The 27,172-nt window shown below is 46.5% G+C and overlaps 1 protein-coding gene across 4 annotated transcripts in view; it reads right to left on the bottom strand.

Moving 5' to 3' along the window:
* slit1a (slit homolog 1a (Drosophila)) overlaps positions 1-27,172 on the bottom strand; it is a 76,810-nt gene that overhangs the window by 37,521 nt on the left and 12,117 nt on the right. For all 4 annotated transcript variants that reach the window (XM_040178709.2, XM_040178711.2, XM_040178710.2 and 1 more), the window contains exons 3-4: positions 26,643-26,714; positions 25,105-25,176 (exon numbers count right to left, since the gene is read on the bottom strand). In XM_040178709.2, the coding sequence (XP_040034643.2) occupies positions 25,105-25,176; positions 26,643-26,714 (144 nt within the window). The remainder of the gene's footprint in view (positions 1-25,104; positions 25,177-26,642; positions 26,715-27,172) is intronic.

Raw genomic sequence — 27,172 nt, 5'->3', positions numbered from 1 at the left:
GACTTGACTAAAAGACAGTTTACTTGACTTGGACTAATCTCATTTGACTCAAGTTCGTCTTGCCCCAAAACAGCTCAGTGATGATGGAAGGAGGTAGCGCAAGAAATATGGAGGTAATATGGTGTAAAAATGGAGCCAATTAGCTGTTTCTCCTGGAGGAGCCACAGCGAACGCAGCCAACCAAAGCCTACAACAAACCACGAAGCAGCACAGAGGTGGAAGTTATCAAGTCAATTGGCCTTCACGAAAGGTCTCCAGTACATAGAGGTGAAATGAACACACTGCATTTATTTGTACATACTGTATGTTTTTGGTTGCGCTGCAGAGAACCGTAGGAGACAAGGAACCCTCGGCGTCACGCTGATGACAAAGGAGGGAAGGTGTTAAGAGTGGGGGAAAACGCAGAGAGAACGAGGTGAGAAGGAGTAGGAATCGAAGGCCGCAGGGCCTTTGGGTGCTTGCCAAAACCCAAGCATGTATGTGTGTGTATTATTGTGTCCCGGAGAGAGTGACTGAGTGGTTCTGTGTGCGATCACAAGTATCTGCGCCTTTCTTTCCAGCCCTCCTTCCTCGTTGTCCTTCCCCTTATTATTCTGTAAAATGAATGATCCTCTAGCTGCGTCTCCCTGCACTTTCGCTCTATATCTACCCTCAAAAATGTGTTCCTCCACGCAGCCACCTGGAAATTTAGGCTCTATAAAGAAATCCTTAAATAACAAAGACTTCACCCAAAGGCAGCATAACTCAACAGCATTTTTCTCTTGGTAGATTTTTCTTTTTTTTGAAAGCCAATAACAACACAAGTCCACAACTGCTAACGGCAGAGTGCAGGCACATGCTTTACACTTTAGGAAATAAGTAATCAAGCAGCATTATTTAATTTCCAAAACACTCCAAAGACGAGCAGAGAGCGGAGCCCTCATATATATAATCAACCTTGCTATGCTTCTAAACATCCTGGGGGAGGAAAAGGGGGGGAGACGCATCTGGAGAGAGTTTGGGAATTGTTCTGATGCTGAGAAATATAGCTAGCATAACACACACACACACACACACACACACACACACACACACACACACACACAGTGTCTTTTTCGATGGGACCTAAATGGGATTTCATGGATGGACTCCACTCTAATCATCTACAGCTCACCAGCTTACGAGAAACATACAACACTCCCAGACTGGATCACTCAACAACCACCAAGAGAAAACACAATGTCAGTGGAACTTATCAAGCCCACATGAGGGATGACAGACAAACACCCAGACCCCCCCCCCCACACACACACACACACAAAGAATCATCACAGATCTACCCTAACCCTAACCCAGAACTGTTGCCCACATCTCTTCTTTCACTGTAAGTGATTCATGATGTCTATGTGTGTTTATAGACGTAAAACCCATATGAGCACATACATCCATTTGGCTTGGTGCTCTGCTGCCACCCGTGAAGCTAATGAAAGAGTTAAGATGGCAAAAAAACCCCGAAGAAAATCTATCCTTTCTCCCAGCTCTTGATTTCCCCTAATTTCCCTCTACCATTATGTCTACTTGTGTTTCGGAGTTTGTCCAAGCCTTTCTTTTGCAGTCAAGCTGAGCGATGGAGCAGAGCTGAGCGGCATCGATCATGACAAACGCTTACAGGCGCCATCAACCCGCGGCGGGGTGTACGATAGCGCCGCTTCGCACGGGGACACGGCCAAGCTCCGTCCATCCATCATGCTGTCTACCTGCTGGACAATAGAAGAAAAGTGTGAGAAGATCAGATAGGAAAGGAGGGAGGGTGACCAACCGCATACCGCTCAAGAGCTCCATTACCACTGCCATTACCGAGCCCGGCATTAGCCAGCGGGCTCAAACCAAGCCAGAAATAATGATCTCCGACTATGAGAATAGGCTGGAAATCGTTTTGCTGGATTGGACTAATGTTTTACACTGTGGGACGGGAGTAAAAGGGAAGGAGACAGCCATTTAGTCAGACAACAAAGCCAATCTGGGTGTCTGCTCACACTCACTCTCCCTCTCTCACACACACACACTGTGTGGTCTGGCTAAAGTAGTTAAAGATGCCTCTTTGTGGACGGCTGGCTACCTAAAAAGTGGAAAACTGATCCTCAATATCAGATGACAGCTTTTCCTGGAAGAGCTGGTCTGAGGTCAGCGATATTGAGCCACTGGGATGACAGATCCACCACACCTAACCACACGCAGATGATACCAGATCACAGGACTGTCACCAAGACACACACAGTCAGAAGCTATTACAATCAACACGTAAACGAGTAAGGAGTAAAAAGAAAACATGAATCATAGGGACAAAGAGATTTGATAACTGCTGACCGGAATGAACTCCTGCATAGATCATCTTCTTGTGTCCTCGGCATTCCTCTGTTTAAAGAACCTGCACGCAGCGTGTTCTATTCTCTAATGGAGAGAGAAACCTCCCAGTCATCACCTGAAGCTCTCTCCTTTGTACATGGAAAGTATCAGAGGAGAGGACTCAGCCGGAGGGAAGGTGAGCAGAGCAACTACCTACAAATGGCACCTGCTCTGTTCAGATGAAGTTTAGTCTCTGAAGACTAAACTCAAAAACATCCCAAAGGTACCTGCAAAGGGGTACACGGCCAAGGACACCTAGTCTAAAAAAAGGGATCATTAGAGAGAAAACCTCCCCATAGTTTCCCTCCAATTCATCTAGTTATTGTTGTATATAATTTAATTTCTGTAAACGTTTGACCATCCTGTCTTTTGTTTGTTACATGTGATGGGTATGCACTGGCATAGACACGTAGTGCATCATCTTTCTGTGAGGGCGAGAAGGTCACATTGGCAATGAAGAGAGGTGAAGAGAAGGCTGCAAGCTCTTCCCTCTGTTCCCCACGCGGCCTCTTGCTCACGGTGATGTATGAGACAGGTGCATTGTGGCTGACATCAAGTCAACAATTCACCCTGGGCATGCGTCCCCTTATCTGTAACGGGACACACTCACATGCGCACAAACAAGGCATGCTCTTACCTACATATGGTGCCTTCACTCCCACACGTTATCTTAATGCAGCAAGACACCAATGCAATCAGCAGTGAGTCAGGCCTCATCTCTGCACCCGGTGCAACACAAATTACACAATGTAGGTGGGTAGTGGAGACAAAAACAGCTGCTGCGCACATTACTGTGTGACTGACAGAGGATGGAATTAGACCTGTGCTGAAAGTGATAATAAATGAATTAGCAAAATTCCATTCAACAATTTTTCAGAGCTCAAGCGTGAGATTTTCATGCTGCATATTTTTTTTGCAAAACTTAAATATAGTGAGCTCACTCTCATGGAAGACAAACAATTCACATAAGAAGCTACAACCACTTTTCGGTCATTTTTTAAAAGTTCCATTGATCGTCATATAAACACTGCAGTATCAGTCTTCATCAGGATCAAAAATGAGTTTCTTTAACTGAAATAACCCCGTGCAGTTACATTTTCAAATAGTTGAACAATAAGCATTTCACTGCCTCTGGCGTAGCTGCTTGTGTGGGCTCCATTGCTACATGTTTTTAAGTTGGGTAAGACATTGGAAGCAGCTGGCAGAGGGAGCAGGGAACAAAGCTGTGTTAGGAGGAGGGAGAACATTCAGAGGATACACTGACTGTAGATGAACATAAGCAAAGAGTCAAAGGTCAACCACTGGTCCGCTGGTACGGCGTGGTTGTGTCTTTTTATAACAGGTGTGTGTACATGTCAGAGGTCAGTAAAGGCGTTCATGAGATGAATAAATAACTGCAGGGTCTCTGAGCCTATGGAAATCTCCTCATGAATATCACATGAGGCTTTCAGGGAGGCTGTACTCGCTCTGGCATTTCACAACCACACAAACTTTAAAACTATTTTTTAATGCCTTTATTTGCCTTTTCATCTAAATGGTGAGATCACTGTGATTTTTTTATTAAATTGTCTTAGATTGACATCATATCTGTGTGCTTATCATTTTCATGAACGATGTTAAGTTGTAACAACTTCCGAGACCTTTCGTGTGAAAAGAGTTGCACACATGGTCCTGTTCCTTGGTTGATGCAGCTATTTGTTTGGATATCCATTTCAACTAAAGCAGATTTTTTTTTGTTGGCTATGGAAACTTTCAGTGAGACAACTGGATAAAAATAAAGTCAAATGAAATTGAAAAGTCAAATTGAAATGAAAGTGATTCAAAACCTCCAGGCTAAAATGTAATGCTACTTTTTATTCTTCTAACAGTGCTTTTAATTAACCTCACAGCAAAAAGTAATTCTACCAGACCTAACGACCCAATACTTTTCAGATTCAATTTCACTTAGGCCGCAAGTGAAAACCAAACTCTGGTCTGCAGGTGTGAGTGCATGTGTCAGTATGTGAAAATCCTAATGTTGAGGTGGGTCCGTAGGTGCAAAGCCAGAAATTGTAGAGGAGCTGGTTGCTAGGAGACAAAGGGTACTCAGCTGGAATTGTGAGTATACCTTGATGGCAGCGTTTGTTTCTATGTGTTTGTTTGCAGTCATGCAAATCTGTATGTGTGTGTTCTGTTTGTGGGAGCAAGACGGAGGCTGGCGGAGAAAGAAGAGGACAATGGAGTTGGTCCCAGCTGTGCGGCAGTGGGTGGAGTTGTCCTGAGAAAGAGTGCTTAACAATGGACATCAGGGACTGGTCTGGATTTTTAATATGTCCTCTAAACTGGTCTGGAATACCCTCATCCTCCCACACTGACAGCTGATACTCAATATGGGCAGAGGAGTGGGTGAAGCAAACCTTACAACCACCACATAGAAAAAAGACTATTTCAGCTGCTGGATATCTGCTTCTTTGACCAACCACATGTTTACAATTATTCCCAACAGTATTATGGCAGACCTCAACGCAAACAGTGTTTGTTGGAACCCGTTTCTTTGATATATTTCCAATAAAAATTGTGAGAGGTCTGTGGAATGTCCAACGTAATCTCAACAATATTTCTGGAAAGACACAATGGTCTTATGTGAATTTCTATTGCAATTCCATTCACCTGTTTTATAACACAATAAAAGAACAGAACTTCATGCACGGTCTAATGCCATAACGTGTAAAATTATTTTAGTGTGATTCTATTCAAATGTTCTAAGACAAAAACATTTTAGTGAGGATCTGCATGTCTCTTGATTTGTTTGGCATTGGATATTACCCTCTTGCATTCCTTAAAATATGATAATATCAGTGTCAGATGTGGCCCTGGGATGTTTTCGTTAATGAGTAACCAGCATGGAGCAGCAGATGTGATGGAGATGAAGATGAGGCTTGAGAAGACTGACTCTCAGGGTTAATGAACCCTTTCAGGGGTGCAGCTGTAAGCATGGATTTTTACCACAAAGGCAAAGCACACATGTGCAAACACACACACACACAGCTTTATGCAAAAGCATCTCTTTGTCTTTGTAAGTGTACTCCAAGTAGAATAAAAATATATATCACAAAACAGTATTTCCTTTTCCGGACAGATAAGAGTCCAACACAATAGAGGCCGAAGCGAATCCATCATCTTCCACGAGCATTAGCATAAAGACTGATTACTCCCCTGTTTGGAGTAATGAATGCATGCCAGTACAGTTAGCATCCTGTCGCTAGCCAGATGAGGCCAATACCTTTGGATGAAATACTATAACAGTGACAGCTATGATGGATAAGTGGGAATACAATGGCTCTTTGTTCCATGTGTGTAAACACCGAATGGAGTCACTTCGTTGGAGTTGAACTAACGAGCCACTGTGGCTGCCTGTGTAATCTCATCTCTGACAGCATGCGTCTTTGTGTGTTCTCGTGAGCAACTTCTCGGTCACTTTATTGTCATAAGTTCTGCATGAATGACGATGCATAGCCCGGGGCTGAGATCATGCATATTTGTGGCTGTGTGTGTGTGTGTGTGTGTGTGTGTTCGAGGGACTGGTAGCCCCTGAGGAAGCTGTGTTTCACAAAGCCAGCCTGGCACTCACTCGAGGACCAACTGCCAGAGCAGGGGGCATGAAATTAAAACTCACAACCCAGGAAAAAAAGGGAGAGGACGAGTGAGAGGGGGGAGAAGGGAGAGAAGGGGTGTGCAAAAGAAATAAAAGGATGATAAAGACGCAGAGGAGGACGGGACATGATGGGCTGGTGGAATAAAATCACCCGACTCAAAAAGGAAACACAAGAAATGTAAAATGTTAGAGTGGAAATGTGATTTGCAAAAATAAATAATTCTTTGATATCATGTTGCGCCAAGGGAAAGAAAAAGGATCTGAAAAAAAAAATCCCACAAGAAAGACTCATCAACTGTTTGAAGAAAAGTACTGCTGACCCTCAGAACTTCAAGTAATCTATCTTCATATGTGTTGACTTGCCTTGTTGCCAGACATACATTTGGTTTGTGTTTCTTCAGATGGCAATAGATCACCCAACTGGTCTAGACTTAATCAACACTGAGGCTCTGCACAGATCTGACACATCGTGCGTGCGTGCGTGCACGTATGCACACACACACACACACACACACACACACACACACACACACACACACACACACACACACACACACACACACACACACACACGCACGCACGCACACACACACACACACACACGCCTATGTGTGCTTCTTCTCTACCATTTTCAACTCTGACCTCCAGAAAAAACAGGAGGCCCCAAAAGGCTATGATGGATATGCCAGACACATGGAGAGAGTGTGTGTGTGTGTGTGTGTGTGTGCCTGTGTAAGTACACGTTTGTATGCTTACCTGACAATGCCACATCCTGCAGCTGAACTTTCTATTTATTTTCTCTTTGTGTATTTTATGGCTCTGTGCACCCCCCCCCCCCCCCCCAAGCTGCAGCGCACACTAGTGAAGAGAAGGTGTTTACTGAGAAAATAATGCAAACACACGCTGAGCTACAGACACACATGCGGTGGGAACAGGCAGCGGATGTCCTCTCTCAGAGGTACCTATCTCCTCCTAGCCGCGACCTTTCACCCCAACCGTGTGAGTCAGGCTGGGAGGGCCCTGAGCGTGACCGATCCATTAGACTCCTCTGACAAGGATGAGGATGACATCTGAACCTCCAAAAAGCAGGGGAGGGAGGAAGAAGACGAATGGGGGGGGAGGAGGACTATTAAAAAAAAAAAGCTAACGGAAAGTGGGCTGTGGGGCTGAAGGGGGGGTGGCCCAATATGAGCAATTAATCGTAAGAAAATGCCTTATTTCCCAAGAGCCGGGGAGATGGGGGTGAAGGAGGAGGAGGATGGGACTTTAAGGATGAGTGAATGAGAGTGACAACCCCGTCTGGAATGCCTTTGTCTGCATAGGCTAATATTTGCTCTCGGATTTTGCTTTTTCCCCTTCTCTTATTTGCCGTCGAAGGAATGAAAGGGCAACGGGTTACCTAGTAGCGAGACCTTTGTGTGCGTTTGTGTGCTGCCAGCAGATTCCCAAGCAGCAGGTGGTGAGCAGAAGCAGAGTACCGTTTGCTGCGGAAAGGTTGCTGCTACTTTGCCATTAACCCTGCTAAGAACCGCAAACAAATGCCGCACATGCACCACAAATGTGTGTGTGAGAGAGAGAGAGGGAGCCCAGGATGAAGATATACAAGATGCTCACCCCCCCCCCCCCCCCCCCCCCCCTCCTGGGGAGTCAAGGGTGGCGGCAGCGTGGGTGTCAGCCTGAAGGCCGGTCTCTCAGCGGGCCGGTCACGCCAGCGGCACTTTGATGTCTTTGTGGAGCGACTCCGTGCCTCGAATCCACGCTCATTAACTCTGTCGACGACCGACCGGCGTGAGCCAGCAGAAGGATGCGCCGCATCAAAATTACAGGCAATTTAGCATTCTGGGTCCGGACTGGGCTTGGTATCGCTCTGAATAAACAACACGCCCGGTGGCGACGGAGAGACTGGCGTGCTCACGATAGCACCCTTTTAACAAGAGCAGCCCCCCTCACACATGCAAGGAGGATATTGCTCCACTTAACATCCCCCCCTCCCCCACCACCTCCTCGTCATAGGGCGCACACAGCGGTCACATCCCTTTACATCCTGTAGTCCCCTGTTTAATGATTGGGAGATTACGACCCCTCTATCTTTTTGCACCTACACGTCAGTCAGACAGACGCAGCCGACCAGACGGCGGAAAAACCACGCGAGCAGTTCAGGCTCGTCTCTCACAACGTGACCCACATTGTCAAGCTCAAGCACTTAGCACCTCTAAACCACTTCTGGATTCTCACGCCTGGCTCCAGCGTCTTTTATCTACCTCTCCATTTTTTTTTTTTCATTGCCAATCTTTACTGCTTCTCCCGGCTTGGTGGCGGCCCGCTACTTTAGGTCAAGTGGGGCAAGAGTCTTTATTGCAGTCTGGGAGAAAAGGATTATGCTGTTAAGAGGGAACGTACAATCTTGTGTTTTTCTGTAACCCCATCCGCCTATCAATGGGCGCCAAGTGACAGCACTTGGACACCACAGCACTTAACATTCAGCAGTTTAGTAGTTTCCATGTAACGTAAGCCAAAGTCAAATAATATATCTGAAGAAGGAATATGTAAACAAAACTAAAACCGACTGGGTGTTTGATGGCATTGTTATACCCGTATAATGATATATCTCAGAAATATATATATATTAGTATAGTTTTCAAAGTGTTTTTGAAAACTAAGAAGTTGAAGAATAAATAAGATGGAGCTACGGGTAAAGTGCCACTGCAGTTGATGCATTCACATGGAATCTCTCAGGTTCATCTCTTGCTCAAAACATGTAACACCCCTCGCACACACATAATTCACAGGACTGCGTATACACAATATGTGCACAAACAAGTTCTCAAATGTCAATGTGCACACACACACACACACGCACAAAGCCTGGTGCACACAGAGAGATCATCTGTGCTCTAAATATTTAAAAAGACTATTCCTCTGTCTGTAATTAAAACCACTGTAGCATTCCAAAACCGTATCCTGTACCATAAACCCGTTTCTGCACCTCTCATTCTCTCCTCCATCTCCTTCTTCCTCCCATTCCGACCTTTGCTTCAGTTGCTTAGATATGGGAAGTATGGACATCTACAAAGAAACTATGAGCCTGTGGAAATCCTTTGTGCAACACCGTCCATCTCCTTGACACCCATAAATCCCTCTCTCTCTCTCTCTCTCTCTCTCTCATACGAGCGCCCCGCCACCACCGCCTCTCGTTTTCTCCCACGGCTCCTCTAGAATGCCATCACTTCGTTTACCGGAGGGATAAAGTAAAAGGTCAGGTTTTGTCTCAAAGGCAGTTGTCCCTCCTGAGGAGAATGTAGTCTTTCCTGAGAGTAGTAATAATATATTAGGACAGCGCGCAGAGCCAACACAGGAACCGTGAGTCAGCGGCAAACACTGTTTGCTTGGAAAAGTCACGGGCTTCCATCGTGCCCGGGCCTGCGTGGACACCGGAGGTAAATCCTCTCCCTGCCCCACCGCTTCCTCCCGGTAGAATTTGCCGAAATCCTGCCTTTATCACCGTGTTTGCTCTGCTGAGCTCACTAATGCTCTCCAGCCTATCTCAGAAGGTAGGTGTTTATATGCATGCGTGTTTACTTTGGCCTGCCAAGTAATGAGAGCAATGTGACGAAGGCCCGAGAGGTGGAACACACACACTTCGAGGCCCCGCAGGGCCGACGCGTTCCTGGAGAGGAGAGCAACAGCATGCACCTCGGCTCTCGCATCGTGCGCGAGTCTGTGTGTGCACGTGTGTGTGTGTGTGTGTGTGTGTGTGTGTGTGCTGGTTTGTAAACAAGCACTTCTCATGAAGTTGAGATGGTCTACGGAGAGCTGCTCTCATTTCAAACATCATTTATTTATTACCCCCCCCCCGTGTGGGACAGACGCACACAGTCACACGTGCACGCAGTGACAGATATTCTGCAGTTTATTCCATCACGCACTAGCGATCAACCCCATTCCCTCACCCCCCCCACATCCCCCGTTCCTCCCTTGAAATCGAGTGTTTTGTCACCCAATGCTGCGTTTCGTGCAATATTCATCTGAAGGAAGAAAGCTCATCTCACACTCAATGAATTTTCATAAACTAAAGTTAGCCGCTGATTGGTAAATGAAAGGCCACAGGCTTGACACGCATGCACAAACGGGCACACGCAAACACACAAACGACCCCCATCATCCAGGCCTCGGGCGAGAGCTTTGTTTCCTACCATTGGAATCTTGACAGTGATTTATGGAGAAGGGGAGTCACACTACACCCTGATACACACAGCACAACAAAGCAAGGTTACCGGCCCAAACAGGCGTACAAAGAAAGGTTACCAAAGCTCCTTTGACAGCGATGCACGCCGCGGTCCGGGGTCGGCCCCGCGTCGGCGCCGCCCAATTGGCTGAATTCGGCTGACCCACTGAATTAACGCATTGGGCCAGTTTCAATAACTTGTTTTGATGAATGCCACGGATATGGATCTTTTTGCCTCCACACTCAATGATTCCTCAACGACTACTCTTCCGGGGAAAACAGCGTGAGGCTTTTGGGAAAAAGTAGAACCGACTCTCCCGATGTCACACTGAGTCCACTGTTTACGTGCCAGTTTCTGGAGTTATTTTCTGCTGCATTAACACTGCGGTTTTGTGGGAGCGTTGAACCCTGAGAGGCCGGACACGCCCTGCCTCTCCGCGCAGGTATGCCCTGCGCGCCACCAGGCTTTCTTCTGTTCCTTCTGCGCGGGCATGTCAGATCATCTCTATCTGCTATCGGTTACAGCCCAGGCGAAGACAACACATTCCTTGCTGATTGTTGTTGAGGGTACAAGGCAGCGATTTAGCCGGTAATCTGCAACACTTCCCCTTTTGGTTTGGGAACACACACGTGCACACCCTCTTCAGGGGAGTAACCGGTGCTCGAGGGGTGAACTTTCTTTCAACAGTGCAACCACGTACCATTTCCGCTGCGCATTGGATAATCCATTCAAGGGCTGTTGTTACTATCATTGTTGCCAGGACCAAACAGAACGCTGTGATTGTCTCGCACCGTCAGGAGAGAGCAAGGAAGATACAAGGGGAGCAGGACGGACGGATGTGGGGCAGAAAGAAGAGGAAAAGTTTCTCAGTTACGGTTACTCACAGACACAAAACACTGACAGTGAGTCATCCTTTGTAAACCTTAATTTAGGGGTAAAACGCTCTTTGCTGGTTTTGCTCTAAAGCAGGTGGGCCCAACAGATCAAAGGGAAAACTTGGTAGTGCTAATTCGCCATCCTCGCTTTAATGGACACATTTAATTAAATTCAAAAGAAACCCTGGCTGACTCCATTCAGTGCAAGTAATCCGGGTAATGACTGAGAATGTATGGAATGGTCTTGACTCCCCCCGCTTTTAACAAATGGGAGGCTTTTTTTCCCCCAATTTGTTTTGCACTGACGGTATGTAACGTTAGCAGTGTTGTTCCGTTGTTGGGCGCCCCGGATCGGAAGGCTCAGGGATGCACGGCAGATACTAATGACAGCGGAGGAAGCTGCCATCACGCAGTCATACATACTGAACTGTAGAAGCACGAGAGAGAGGGAGATATAGAGAGGGGGAGAAAGAGGGAGGAATAGCTAGAATGGGCCTTTTTTAAACAAAGATTTTCCTCTCTGTTTTATTGAGTGCTTTAGCTCTGGCAACAATAGTATAGGTTTGTTAGTGTGTGTGTGTGTGTGTGTGTGTGTGTGTGTGTGTGTGTGTGTGTGTGTGTGTGTGTGTGTGTGTGTGTGTGTGTGTGTGTGTGAGCGTGCGCGGGTCTGTTTGGTTGGGGTTTATGAAAGCAACTCCAGGACTCTCCAAGGCCGGCCAGCCACGACCAGCTTGACGATTGAGGATCGGAATTCAGAAGGGCGGCTGACAAAGAGGCTCTCTCCTGGTTTGTGTTTTACAGAAAGAGAGAAACACACCGTCGGTAAGAAAGCACGACTTTGAGAGAGAGAAAGACGAATAAGAGAGAGAGAGAGAGAGCAGGTGTGAGTGCATTAAATAACATTGAAAACTTAAAGACAGCGGTCTATTCAGGCTGCACAATTGCCGTTACTGTGGCTGCTTGTTTCTTTAATTTCCTCTTTAGAGCGATACGGCAGCTCTTGTGTTTCCTCAATAATTATGTTTTCTGGGATCGCCTCTCTGCCCCTCCCCCTCCCATTTGACTGACAGCCCGGCTGCCTCCTGGCCCAGCCTGGCTTGGAGCAGGGGAGTGGGTGACTGAATAGGCTAATAAATGGTGAAGGAGGGGTTGGTCCCGCCCCATCCCATTGTACCAGTGCTGTCACGCCTGACCCTTAACCAAACACACACACCAGTCACACACACACTTTGATGGGTAACAATGCGTGCACACAACCTTGGACGTAGTCACACATATACACACACACACACACACACACACACACACACACACACACACACACACCTTTGCGGTCACCTCTGTCAGCCCTGACCCCATACCAAATACCCAGGCTCCCCCCTGTATCCAAGGTGACCAAATGAGGCCCCAGCTATCGCCTAGCAACCAGGGAACAATGAGCTCCAAGGAGACGGAATGGCTTGAGCAAAGGGCAGGCTATTCTCTGGAGATGGAGGCAGGGATGGCAGCCGAGGTGGGGAGAGGAGAGAACGAGGGGTGATGGGAATGGTGTTAGGACACATCTTTAACCATGTCATAAAAAGGGTGCCTCCCTGGGACACAAGGCCGTGCTTATCTAACCCCCGCTGCACGACTCCGTTCAACTCTGCGCCGATCAGACCACTCTCACGAATTGTAAAACAAACAAAAACAACCTGACATCATCCTTTCTTTTTTTTTTTTACTTCCTCATCACTTTTGCAAAAAGTATGAGAGGAGGCTGCAAATACAGCCTGAGAAGCAAAAGGCAGAAAAACACCCATATAATCTGCTGTTCCTTTGGATCATCTGCCAAAAACTACTAACTGGGACAACATTAACTTTTACATTACATTACATGTCATTTAGCAGACGCTTTTATCCAAAGCGACTTACATTACACTTTAAACCCATGGCTTTTTTCACATTTTTGCCCGGGGAGCAATTAGGGGTTAGGTGTCTTGCTCAGGGACACTTCGACATGGAACAAGTGGCAGCCTGGAATCGAACCACCAACCTTGTGCTTCCCAGCACACCTTCTCTAACCCCTGCGCCACGACGACCCCCAACTTCCACATCCCCTACAATCAGCCGGGCTTCACTAATTGGAGTAATGACACCAACATCCTCAAGCTTTGACTTTTCTCGCATAGTGAAAGAAACTGTTTGTCAGTTTCCCATCTGTCTGCCCTCGGAGGAACAAGGGTGTTAAGACAGATGTATCACCATCTTTCAGCTGTCTACATCCAGTAACACAGTTAGGAAGGTGAATGGGGGTGAGATTGCCGAGGGGCCAAACGCAGCACAACACTCAAAACAGTTTCCATAGAAACTATTAGGAGCCATACAAGAAAGGAAAAAAGACGAAAGAACGAGTGGAACAACAAACCCACCCAAATAACTGGCTCCCTCTGTAATCATTTCACTCATTTATTTATCACACATCCATCTTTGATCTCAGATGTCTGATCAGTATCTCTATCTCTATCTATCTATCTGGTTATAGGGATCAACTATAGAAAACCACAATTAAAAGATGTTTCAACAATTAACTGAGAAACGGGGGGGGCTAAGGAGAGAGGAAATAAAATGTGAAAACCCAGTGTTGAGGAAGTGTGGAGAGCTGTCCAGCTCCGGTCTGTTAGTCTTGTTCATGTGAAAACTCTTTGTTAGCAATGAATGGCCTTCTCTCTTTTACAACAGCTCTATGAAGTGGAACTTGGACATAATCTGCTCACACACACTGACACACAATCAGACTGTATTTTCAGCTGCACAAACACACAGAGAAACATTTGTGTGCTTTCATCTGTTTCACACCATTGTAATTGAATATATTGGCCTGCAGAACTGTTGGTGGAGAGAAATCGGTCAACTCTTGTTTTGTGATAATCTGACAGACCTTTGTCGCTGGTTGTTACCTAAATGAATCATCAGTGACCGTTACGTGCAACCCTGGCACAGATGAACATAGCAGCCATAAAGGGGTTTGATCTACAAGTCAGAGGTAATCCCCATCCGTTGGTCTAATGAAGGTGTCAGGCGTAGGGGGCAATAATGGTGTGTGGCTATGCGTTACGGATTAATAGACACACACACACACACACACACACACACACACACACACACACACACACACAGGTTTTGGAGGATTTAACCGAGGTAGACAAAGAGGATTTAAGGAGTGGCCGTGCTCTTTTATGCAAAGTCAAATCAAAGAGCATTAGACTTTGTTCAAATATCCCTCTGTTGCTCCTGTCTCTGGACTTATTCGGATGAAGTATTGACACACTCAAAGAGCGAGCAGAGTGAAGTGATTTAAAATGATGTTTGAGGGTGTGTGCCTGCCATTGATTTATACACCGTTGTGCTGCTGAAAGCATCTGACCTTCCGTGGCATGTACATATCTAGAAAGGTCTCTAGGATAATGTATTAGACAGAGGAATGCTATAACTTTCACAAACCATGTTGATCCCCCCCCCAACCCCGTTCTCTGGCGGTATTGTGTGTCTCCATGGTCAGGACACTTTTGGCTTCATGGGAACCGTCTGCATCTGCGGGTCTGGTCCGGGCAGGAGCTGACCAATTACTCTTCTATTCTACAAGCCACAATCCACCATGCCGGTAATATCCACTCCACTCACGGCCATCAACACCCCCTCCAGCCATGGGCTTGATCTCCACATGAAAGGGCCTGCAAGCTCATTACCACAGCCTGGGGCCAACCAGGGCCCCCAGGCCCCGGGCCATTTATAAGCCAGAGTGGATTCAGCCAGGAGGGAAGAGGCATAGAGAAAGAGAGTTCATCCACGACTCGCCGTCCAGTGCAGCCAGGTGTTTAAGCGATAGCAAAGGCAGGACGACGTAGGTGACGGAGAGGAAGTGCGGTACAGTGGAAGGAGTTGGGGGGGGGATGAAAGAAGTGAGCAGGCTTCCTACTCCAATCTCTGAGCCGTGTTTCATCATCCGTAGGGCCCCTGTGTCACATTTAGGCCTTCTTTAGCAGAGTCCAGCTTTGAAGTGATAATGGAGCTTTTGGCTAATGCTCCACTGCAGGTGCCTCTGGCGCTCTCTCCCTCTCTCTGCATCCCAGCACATGAGAATCCTTTCAAAGTAGACCGATGAGGCCAATCTTTCGTCTCTCTGCCTCTTTTTCTTTCTCTTGGTTTATCTGCCAACCCCACTTACTCCATCCCCACACTATTTATTGCTTCCCCGGCCCTTTCAGGTCCTTCTCCCGCCGTTAAACAAATTTTACCCGCTTTGCACTCTTCTTCTTCTTTGACTATCCACTTGATTGAATTCCAGCGCTACACTGGTTTTGGGTGAAATGAATTCTGAACTACCTGAAAAATACAATTTTAAGTTTACAAGGGAACTTTCTCAGCTGTATAAATGTGAAATAGAATAACTGTGGCATGAAATTACTGCGAAAGATTCTTTATAATTGGCTCCCGCTAAACAACTTCTCCTGTCGTCCATTGTGCTCTCCATCCGTACCCACTACCTCTGTGACTCCTCTTCACCCAGCAATCATCTCTCCGCATCGCCTCCTCCAAGGTGTCAGATTGGTGTGACCGCAGGCCCTGCTGCATTCACAATGCACAACAAGTAACACACACACACACACACACACACACACACACACACACACACACACACATACAGTAGATCTGGCTGATTCTCAGATGCAACACCAACAAGTTGTTCTTGGGTGGAGCAGGTGTGTGTGCATGTGCGTAAATACTAGTTGAAACAGCGGGGCGAGAGAATCAATTCCATCCCCCGGCGATTTCCTATTATACTGTGTAAAGCTAAGAAGGAGAGACGCCCCCCTGCACAGAGAAAGTCACTGCTTTCTCACCAAAGCATATCTCCAGACTGGGCCGACACGTATCCTCTGGGACTAATATGATCGCCGCTTCATGCTGTGAGGCCAGCGGGAGCGTCTTGTCAAAGGGAGTGCATATTGGAAACAGATAAGCACACTGGAATTCACTAGTTTCTCTTTGCTGTGCAGCTCAATAACTATTTTAAATGGAATGTGGGCAGTCTTCCTACAGGCAAGACAAAGACAAGTGTCTTTTGTTTACTGAGAAGTAGGATGTCTGAGGAGAGAGAGAGAGAGAGAAGAGCACAGAGGCACAGGACAGGAGGTCCTGATTGGATCCAACATGTTGAAACTCCGTTTTCCAGGTGCTACGCATGTTAGTCCTTCTGAGTATCACATTACTAGTGACTGTAAATAATCATAGGTGGGCACGCAGCTCGGTTTCCGTGTTGGAATGACTCAGAGGAGCAGTAGTTTGTTTGAAACTCACTATACAGTCTAATACAGTGGTTCTTAACTTGGGTTCGGTGAGTCAGTCTCAGGGGTTCGGCGGAGGTCAAGACACACACCCGACTCATATGATTCGTGATTACACTCCCCGGTTGGCCATCATTGGCTGCAGGTGATCACGCAACATCGCTTGGCCTATCTGTGCTGCAGGGAATTTGACGCGCTCAGTAGTCAAATTGTGACTGTCGTGATGGTACGTCGTGTGATTTCTTTCTTAATATTTTAATCCCTTCATACTAACTATGTCGAGCAAAAAAAGAAAGTGGTCGGACGAATATGTACAATATGGATTCGCATGTATAACGTAACGTGATGGGGGTCAGCGTCCTAACTGCATGATTTGCAATGCCAAGTTGAGCAATTCTAGTCTAGCACCGGCAAAACTAAGAGAACACTTCCTTAAGCTGCATGGAGATGGACAATACAAGAACACAACGCTCGCTGAATTCAAGGTGAAGAGTGCCAGATTCGATGAAAAGGCTACTCTGCCTGTTCTCGGCTTTGTACCCATCAACAAACCGATCCTCACAGCATCGTTCGAAGTTGCTTACCTCATCGCAAAGCAGGGCAAACCACACACCATTGGTGAAACACTTATAAAACCAGCTGTGTTGAAGATGGCAAATATCATGCTGGGAAAAGCGGCTGAAGTTCAGTTATCCCAAATTCCTCTTTCAAATGACACCATTAGCGACAGAATAGAGGACATGAGCAAAGACATATTGGCTCAAGTAGTTGCAGATCTGATTTCAAGCCCGGCAAAATTCAGCCTTCAACTGGACGAGACCACAGACGTTTCCAATCTAAGCCAGCTTGCTGTGTTTGTGCGCGATGTGAAAGACAACGTGATAAAGGAAGATTTTTTATTTTGTAAGCCTCTTACGACAACAACTAAGGCAGCCGATGTAAAGAAACTTGTGGATGACTTCTGCAAAGACAACAATCTTTCGTGGGATATGGTTTCTGTAGTTTGTTCGGACGGAGCTCCAGTCTTGCTGGGAAGAAAGTCTGGTTTTGGTGCGCTAGTGAAAGCCGATGCACCACACATCATTGTTACTCATTGTATTCTGCACAGGCATGCGTTGGCAACAAAAACCTTGCCTCCAAAACTGGCAGAAGTATTAAAAATTGTTTAAATGGTTTTGTTCTTTGAACACTGATGTTGATGCACGGTTCATTTTGTGCACCAGTAAAATATATACCTATGTTTTGAATTGTATTTTTACAATTGAGAAGGGTTCGCTGAATGCGCAAATGAAACTGGTGGGGGTCAGTACCTCCAACAACGTTAAGAACCACTGGTCTAATAGTTTGTAACTAACACGTAAGAAAGGGAAAACATGCAGATATTGTTGGTATTTAATGTTTGTTAATGAATTATTAGCAGAGAACTAGTGGTTCTGTGTGAATTAGTGGTTGATCACATTTTTGTCTAAATTTTATAAGCCACTGTGAATTATACAAAAACAATGAAGATCTGGACACATTTAATTGACTAGGCTTTCTGGTCCTGATAAGCAAAGTGATCAGAAGTTACTTTTTGTAGCGCTAGAAATAATAAACGATTGTACATACACTTAAAAACAGCTAATGGGCATATTAAACAAATGCAGATGCGTTAGTTAGCCATGTATGCTACAGTTTTACAGCATTTGATGTGCTATTTAAGTCCACAACTGCCAATTAGCAGCTCCATTGGGGTTGAAGGAGGGAGGTGGTGTGCAACGTACGATGCAGAAAGACAAACGCTGCCTCATTCACTTCGCCAACAAAGATTTCTCTTGTGGAGATTTAAACCAGCAAACCTGTTGTCGCGAGTTTGCTTCTTTCACCACCAGCCTGAAACATCTTGACCTCATTAACCTGGAGGCGCACAAGGCGTCGGCCCGTATCCGGCCCTTCTCTTCTTCTTTTTCAAGTTTAGCCGTGGATTTCACAGACAAAAGGCTCGGAGGTGTTCTAAGTATAAAGCTCTACTAATGGACCTGCTCACCACAGACAGAGACGAGACACAGCTCACAGTTCTCACACACATGCAAACACATATACAGCCACAGGGAAGAGGAAGGAGTTCAACCTAAGACTCTCCTTCCAGCGGATAGAGGGATGCGTCAAAAGCCTATAATTACATATGCAGTCACACAACCAAAAATCTCTTTCCATCCGATACACCACACTTTTCCCAAGCCGTTGAATCAGAGCTCACTCAGAAAATATCGTCGTTGAACCATTTCACCTTCAAACTCTTTGTGTCAGCGGGAGGTGGCATTTCTGTGATTGCGTTTCTGTGATTGCATGTGTGTGTTTCTGGGGAATGATTTGCCCTGCAGTTTGTGCTTTCTCTTTTTAAATCTCAGACAGAGCTCGAGACCACACGATCGGGTTGGAACAACCATCTACAGCATGCGTGTGCGTTCTTAGCGTTTCTGTGCACAGGCTGCTTCTTCCTGCTTCGGAGGACGTTGGGGAGCGTTTTTCCGTCCCCCTTTCTCGTTGAAGAGGGGAGAGGTTGGGTTCGGGTCTGTTTGGGTCACATCCAACGCTGACATCCATAGTCTCAAGTCAAGACCCTAACAGCTCATCAAAAGAGCTTTTACAAAGACACTAAAGTCTTCCTGCTAACCTCCTCAGACGCGACACTTGCACATGATGATCCGGGACAGATATTGTTGATTGAAACCCCAGATCCTGAACAGAACCGTAACGAGATGGACAGATGCACCGAGTGAGGGAAACACCTATTGCACCCTATTAAGTTTGTGATGAATGAGCTGGCTTTTTTATTCTGATGGTATTCTTGAGCCGTGCTGCTTGGGTGTACAGAGCCATTATGCACACACACACACACGTCCACTAAGCATGTGTTCAAACACACATAGAAACACACAAGTGGAGCTACCCGACTAGCACTATATGGGTTGTTATTCCTGGCTGGAAATGCAGCATTCCATAAGCCCCTGCTATGAGATTCCAAGGATTGTGTGTGTGTGTGTGTGTGTGTGTGTGTGTGTGTCTGTGTGTTGGGCTGCCTTTTCCTCCCGTGTGTGTCAGTTTCAATTCGTACCAGCCGTCACAGAGGCAAAGTGTCGGCGGTAGCACAGAGGGGGGGAGGAGGAGGGGGAGGAGGAGGAGGCCTCCTCCGGCAGCTCTGCGAGTAAGATCCCTGTGTGTGTGTATACTCATGACGGATCTAGACCACACTGTGATGTCTTATTCATGCCGTATCAATTCATAATGACCAGACCAGTCCCCGACGTAAAGACGTACATGCACCCGCACACACATGTGTATAATTGGGACGGTCATCGCAGCAGAACTGTGTGTGTGTGTGTGTGGGAGCATGTTAGCTCGTATGAATATTTACGGCATCAGAGGTGATATGGGTGAGCATGTAGAGCAGTGTATACCAGACACCGGACACACACACACACAAAACAGCACTGATGTCCCGGCGCTTTGGTGGGAATATTTAACAAGCTTCAATCCATCTGTTAAATTATTCATGAGGAAGGACACAGAATCGCTAGTAAATATAAACACTGCTGCTTCTCTCCTGCTTTTGCCACAACTTTGCTCCCGTGTTTTGAACCCTTGACCATCTCCCCCCCTCGTATTTGCCTTTGTTCTTCTTCTGTCCATTTTTTCTTTCTGTCCTGCTCCCTTCATGCTGTGGCTGTGAATATTTCAGATGGCAGAGTGGTTTTTTAAATTACCCCCTTTATGGCATCCACTCTCAGCATTTCGGTTTGGTCTGCATCGCTCTCTCTCACACACGGTGCGACTCGTAAAGAAAACAGCGACAAGCCATAAAAGCCGCTTTTACCAGCTGACGAGGACATGGCCAGGAGGAGTGAGCGTTAAGGCCTTCCTGGTATTTTTTGGTTGGCCGCTAGGTCAGATATACCATTGCAAAAATAATGTTAAAAAAAGTTAAAGAGTAGTTTCGCCCAATTTAGAAAAAGCTTCTGCAACGAATACCTTTGGTTTCATTTATTCAGGTTTTGAAATCCCTGCCTCTGTATTCTCCCCGAGGGGGAGATTTTTGTTTTTCTCAAAATATTCCGCAGACAAAGTTTGAGTTTTAGTTCTTCATCTCAAAAACATGAATAACTAGACCTAAATGTAACTGTATTGAACCTCTGGTAGTAGTTAAAAAAACCAAAATGATATTACATTTGGGTGAATTAGCCACTTTCTCTCATGCAGGCATTCCGCTGAATTGAACTTTACTCAGTAAAGTCTCTGTCAGTGTTTACTTAGTGTCACACAACCGCAGTCAAGAAATCAGGATGTCGGCCATCAATGGCACAGAAACCTCCTGATGAAGACGGGTTGCCATGGGGACGGCTGCCAAGCGGGGGCCCAAGCAATCCTCCGAGGGAGAGGGAGAGACCTCGCACGTCGAAGGAGGTCATTCGTGAGCAGAGACAAAGAGAAGGAAACGACAAGACCAGCTCGGGCCATTAACAGCCTGCCAGACACACACTCATGCACACACACACACACACACACACACACACACACACACACACACACACACACACACACACACACACAGCGCAGTATTATACAAACACTTAAAAGAAGTCACAAGAAGAAAAACAAAAAAGCCACATTCACATCAAGTCTCTCAGCCAATCATATGCAAAAAGTCAAAAGTTGAAGGAGTTAATTTGCTGGCTTTGTGGCACAAAAAGTTTTAGAACACCAGAGTGAGTTTACAAGTCTATCAATGTGCAGCTAATGCAAAAGGAAAAACACAAGGTGCTGAATGCTAACAACGTCAAAACAAGTAGGAATACTAAAACAGGGAGATGATTTATAAACGTAATGATAGTGCACATTATTTATTCTAGACCTCCTTCGCTCAAAGAATTCTTTCTTCTCACACTGAGCTACCGTTCCCTAAGCATCAAGCGATCAACAAACAGAAAACACAGCTTCGCTCCAACACAAACACTGAACAGGCAGTTCTGCATCAACACATAGCCGCTCTTTTATCTAGTCAGAGCCATCCGAAGAACGTAATCCCTTGTGTCTGTCTGCCATCCACACATTAGCACACAGCGATGTAATTATAGTGTTATTCTTTGTGTGGTTGTGCCTAATTGGTGTTATTTACATTTCCCCTTTTTCTCTCTCTTGTGAGTGTGCGCATATGCATGTGTGTCACCCAGCCAGTATCTCAGCGTGTTTGTTTGGGGTTTGTCTCTATCAACACACCAGTAGTCAAGCATTAACACGAAAATGAAAGAAGAAGAAGAAGAAGAGTGAGATTCCCTCTCACAATCCTTTGCTCAGGCTTTCCTCAGCACCCCTGTAATGCGGGTATTACCACACCCTCCCCTCCGGCCTCCTGCCTCCTCCATACCTACCAGGGAGATATAGTAGGGAAACGGCTCTCTAAACCCCCCCCCCCCCCCCTCAACAACGTGGTACTGCTAGTTAGCCATTAATGAAAGCAACACCCCTTCAAACAGGCTGTTGTTGCTGCCATTTGGTTGTGGCGGCAACAAGCAACTGGGTAATCAAACACCCACAAACCAGATGCTATTCCCCTGGGGCGGTGCAGGCTAACTGCTCTGCACCTCCACCTCCGCCTATCCCCCCCTTATCCTACCACCTATCCCTCTGGTTCGCCTCCTTCCCGCGCTCCTTCCTTCCTCCTGCTCTCCCACTGCGAAAATACACTAATTACAGACACGGATGAGTAGATTACAGATCTGAAGAGCAGTGGAAGTGGGATGAGGAGAAGTCACGGGGCCGGGGGGCAACAGGTTGTTAACAGTGATGAATGCAACTCCATTTTCGCTGTTATTGTTCGGTGGTGTTCTGCGCCGCCCCGCTCACCTCAGCGCTGCCTTTCCCATGCCGTCTCATTGATGCCATCCATCACAGGCAGCTTTAACTAACTCAAACCATCTATAATCATCCACAATCAATTCCAATTATCGCTCCTCGGCCCCTAATGCATCATTGTCACTGGTGTCTCTCCGGCATGGGGAGAAACAGAGCAGCAGGGGTGAAGACAAAGAAGTCGACTTTTAGAACGGGAACCACGCAACGTACGTCTGTAAAAAGCTTCTGCACTCTACATGATTTGTTCTGCACATGAAACGAGACATACATATTTGGGTTTGGTCTTTTGCAGAATTATTTCAAAGATTAAAAAGTTATTATTTTAAATTGATATAAATGTACGTTTCAGTAGCCAATAAATATATTGGCGAGAACATTTGCAGTAACTCTCTGGTCCCTTTAAGGTGGAAACGCACAACCCCTTTAGTGTAATGACTGCATGGGAGTGAATGAAGAATCAACGGTCTGCTCATTTAACCATCAGCCTTTAACCAACTTTTGGTTGGTTAGCTTTTCCTCAAATGTTTAATGAGCAACGATCTCATCTGTTCTCCCTCCCGCCTCCTTCCCCCACGTCCTCCTTTTTGTTGGTTCTCTCTGCGGGGCGTCTACGACAAAACGCCACTTTTGTTACACGAGGCCTTTTCTCAAACCCTCAGTGCAGAATGAGCAAAGGCGAGGAGTCAAAGAGGCGCAGGGGAAGAGTGTAAAAAGGTACGCGGGCAATTAATCCTGCGTCCAAGAGAAGAGAAACCATCTGGGTTCGTTCTGCACCTGAGGGCAGCGGCTTTTACGTTAACCTCTTGTTAGGAACATAAAGGCAAACTCCAACAAGCCATTGTGAGTACATTGAGCAAGTGAAAAGAGACGCACACACACACACGCGCATATGCAACCGTAGACTCTTTCGGTCATCCTCAGAAACCCCCCCCCCCCCCCCCCCCACCCACCCACCCACCCACCCACCCACCCACCCACCCACCCACCCACACACACACACACACACACACACACACACACACACACACACACACACACACACACACACACACACACACACACACACACACACACACACGAAACGGGCGTGATTCTTCCTCTGGGAGTTGAGAACCTTTTAAGTCCATTAAAAGCTGCAGGCGGGAAGGAGACAAGGCTGTAACCTGACCGCATCAGACTGGAACCAGAACCTACGGTGCAGCCCAGACACACCGCTCCGCAGTTAAGACACACACATTGGGAAAAACCATTGTCTTCTAATGCTGTTCCTGATCCCACACAACCAGACCTCAACAGGCACTAAAAGACCTTCACAAAGTAGCAACTGTCACTCAAATATGTGGACAATAAAGATGGAATTATTTTCAATTGCATTGCCCCTGGATTGTACATTTGCTGAAGAATGTCTGCCATTTTCACACTTGAAAAGCTTTAAGATCCATTGTGGTTGCTTTTTATCCGGCCAAGGCTAAAGTACAAATGAGTGTGTACCCAGACACATAGCGAACCGATTAAGCAATGTTGAACAAAGTCTTATTCTCCAGAAAGTGGCAGAAAAGCCAGTGCTAGGTCTATAATAATGAGCATGAAGCGAGCGTGAAGTTAGATGGGATGAAACAGGGGAGCTGCGTTAGCGAAATCCTCCGGCTATTGGCAGAGCCCGCTGCTCCAGATTAACTTAATCACGCTCGTTCAAGGCCATCCGCTGGTCTGGAAGGCCTCAGCCGGCTCTTTGTCTGCTCCGAGTAGACAACGCAGTGCTGCTCTGCGTGTGGGACGGCCCTGCCCCCCCAGAAGGATGGCGCTTTGCCCTCAAGCGCCACAGGCTGGTTTTGGCAAAATAACAGGTGACGTGAGGTTGCATTTGTAAGTTAGCGAGAGATTTAAGACGATAAACAGATGGAGGGGCTGAGGACAGGTAGGGGTTGGTAGTACCACTCTGTGGATTGAAGGGAGGGAAATGATTTTTCCACATCCCACTACTGCATTATTCCCAGATGCTCCAGATATCTGAACCGGAATAATGGGAGCTGGAATGATCATCTAGCAACAAGGACACTGATTATCTCGAAGAAAGGGCATAAAAATGTTTTTTAATTTATTCTTTAGCTTTGTTGCAGATGTGGTTATGTATTTGGTCTTACTGAGGGATCTTCTTACTGCACTGGGCACATGGGTGCAAGGATTTGTGGGTTTGAGACAGTCCTGGAATGGCTTTAACAAGTGGAGATGATGACACATCTCATTCCTCCATGAGTCCACTAGCAGAGTGAGTTTTAGGGACTTCTCAAGTGACATAAACTGACCTCATTGGGTAACAGACGTCCTTTCACCTGATGTTCCTTTCAGCTCGAGTCCCGATGTCACAACAACGTTCTGTCACCGGGGGATTCTATCGCTGACTTTCCCGGGGGAAACGTTATGACGTGGCACGAAGGCTAAACGATGTGCCGGTGACTAATATTTCCACTTATACAGTTCATTTTATCTTGCAGACAGAAACTACAGTGGAAATCCCAGTGCACACTTCACCCACTAGTCCGGAATTCTAATGAGAGCTGACAGCATCCAAGCAAAGGAGCTTAACTTTTCTTTAACCAAACTGAGGCCAACATTCATCAGACTTGTTGAGATCTCGATGTGCGGCGTATTGTTGAGCAACGCTGGTAGCTTGCATAATGAAGAAAAGACAAAGAGAGGCGGCATGTCAACTCACGGAAACCAAAACGCCGTGTGCTCAGTTGAAATAATAAAAATGTACTCACAGTCGGGACAGGGCAGGATTCTTCTGAAACAGCAACTCAGGAAGCTGCTGCAGTTGATTACGGTTCAGCCGCCTGCGGCGAGGAAAACATACGATCAACCAGTGTGTGTGTGTGTGTGTGTGTGCGCGTGCCCTTGTGTAGGCTGTGAATAATTTCTGCTAGCCGCCATAGAAGCGGCTTAGCCACAGGCTATTGTGTTTCAGTGCGCTATGAATGTCACATAAATATCCAACTGAAAGTTCAGGGGAATTAAACTTCTAGTCAGAGACAGCGACGTAAATTATCTCCGCACAGTTAGAATTGCAATGCTGCGCCTTGTAGAGCTCTGCTGACTTTCCCAGAGTAACAGGAGAGCAACGTTTCCATTCTAACAAGTGAATTACATCCACCAGTTATCGTGAGCATGAAGAGACATTATCTGGGGTGAACTATCAAAACAACATGTTTCCAAATAAAATTAAGAAAAACTGGTGAGCCTATTCAAGGAAGCAGTGACAGAAATAGTGGTTGGCAACAGGCCCCACGTCAAACGACGAAGGGCCAATACTGGCAGGCTTTATGCAAATAAATCAATTAAGTCAATGAGGAACAGACTGTTGCTAATCTGTTGCAAACCACAACTCTCTTCTCCCTGAATGGCCCATCGGAGGCACACGGGAGGGAATACGTTGGTTGCGGCGCAGGGAGGCTGCAAATCTGAAAGGCAGGCAGCTGCCATTCCTGCGGACACATTCAGACAGATGTTGGGACCTGAGCCACTCACTGTACACACCGAGAAGAGTGCTTGGCCAGCTGAGTGGGAGATTTAGTGGGTAATGGGCATTAACGGTCTAACTGCCACTCCTTTCAAACTGAACTGTACCTGCTGGTGGGGTATTGGCTTTTAAAACATTTAAGTAAGGAGCCGCCTAACATCCTCATTGGTCTGGCACATGGACACGTTTCCCAAGTGTTTGGGATCATCTGAACACGGAGGAGAAAAAGGACGGGAGCTGAACTCTGCCTGGGGGTTTGGTAATGTCAATGTAGTCTTTTATAAAAATAAAAAAATGATGTGTGCATGACGGCATGTGTGTCCACAAAGTCATCTGCTGTGCAGGTTGTGGGGAGCACTATTGATTTGCCAATGAGCTGATTGAGGTGTGGTTGACTGTTTGTCTGGGCTTTCCGAGCCGTTTTACAAGCTGTGGAGGAGTCCCGGGGCCGTCCAGATGAGCCGGGGTCTGCGGTAGGGGAAGCCTCTTAAGCCCACATATCCCACTGAGGGCATTCCTGTCAGGCAAACGTAATAAATAAATATATTCCCAGCCCACGCTGTACCCTCTCAGCACCACCCGACCACGATGAATCGACAGGGAAGAGGATCACACTTGATATACCATTCTGCTCTTAGTCTCATTGCACCGATACAAATGTTGAATATTTCTATACAAATAATAATATAGATCCGTAAAGGCAATTTTCTTTTTTAAGTTGAAGAAATAAAAATGTGTTATTAATGGTCCGGCCATCTACTGACAAGCTTGGGTGGTACTCACAGTCTCTCCAGCTCCTTCATGTCATCAAAAGCCCCACGCTCAATCGCAGTGATCTGATTTTCCATCAGCTGCCTACAGAGAGAGGACAGAGAGAGGACAGAAAGGGGACAGAAAGGGGACAGAAAAAGAACCTCAGAGACGACGTGATGCAGTGCGGCTTTGACTTTTTTAGGAGTCTGCAAAAGGTCACTCAGGCTTTAACAAAGTAAATTAGGCTTTGGGTGGCAGGACTTTTGCAGTATGTGTATTATATATTACATGCGGTAACACACACACACACACACACACACACACACACACACACACACACACACACACACACACACACACACACACACACACACACACACACACACACAGAGGGCCGTGTTGTGGACTGAGGGCACAGTGTGGAATCTTGGCAAGAGCAGCAGCAGCCAGGAGAGCATCTAAGATGGCTCCATGGAGTGTGGGTCCGGACTCTGGTGTGGTCCAGGAGTGTCGTGGCTGGGTGGAGACCAAACGAAAGGTACGCGAGGGGTCGGAAAGTT

Source organism: Gasterosteus aculeatus, chromosome 6, assembly GCF_964276395.1.
Source record: "Gasterosteus aculeatus chromosome 6, fGasAcu3.hap1.1, whole genome shotgun sequence".
In the NCBI taxonomy this organism is placed as follows: domain Eukaryota; kingdom Metazoa; phylum Chordata; class Actinopteri; order Perciformes; family Gasterosteidae; genus Gasterosteus; species Gasterosteus aculeatus.
The sequence above is the reverse complement of the archived record's forward strand: the minus strand, read 5'-3'. Positions and strand labels throughout refer to the sequence as shown.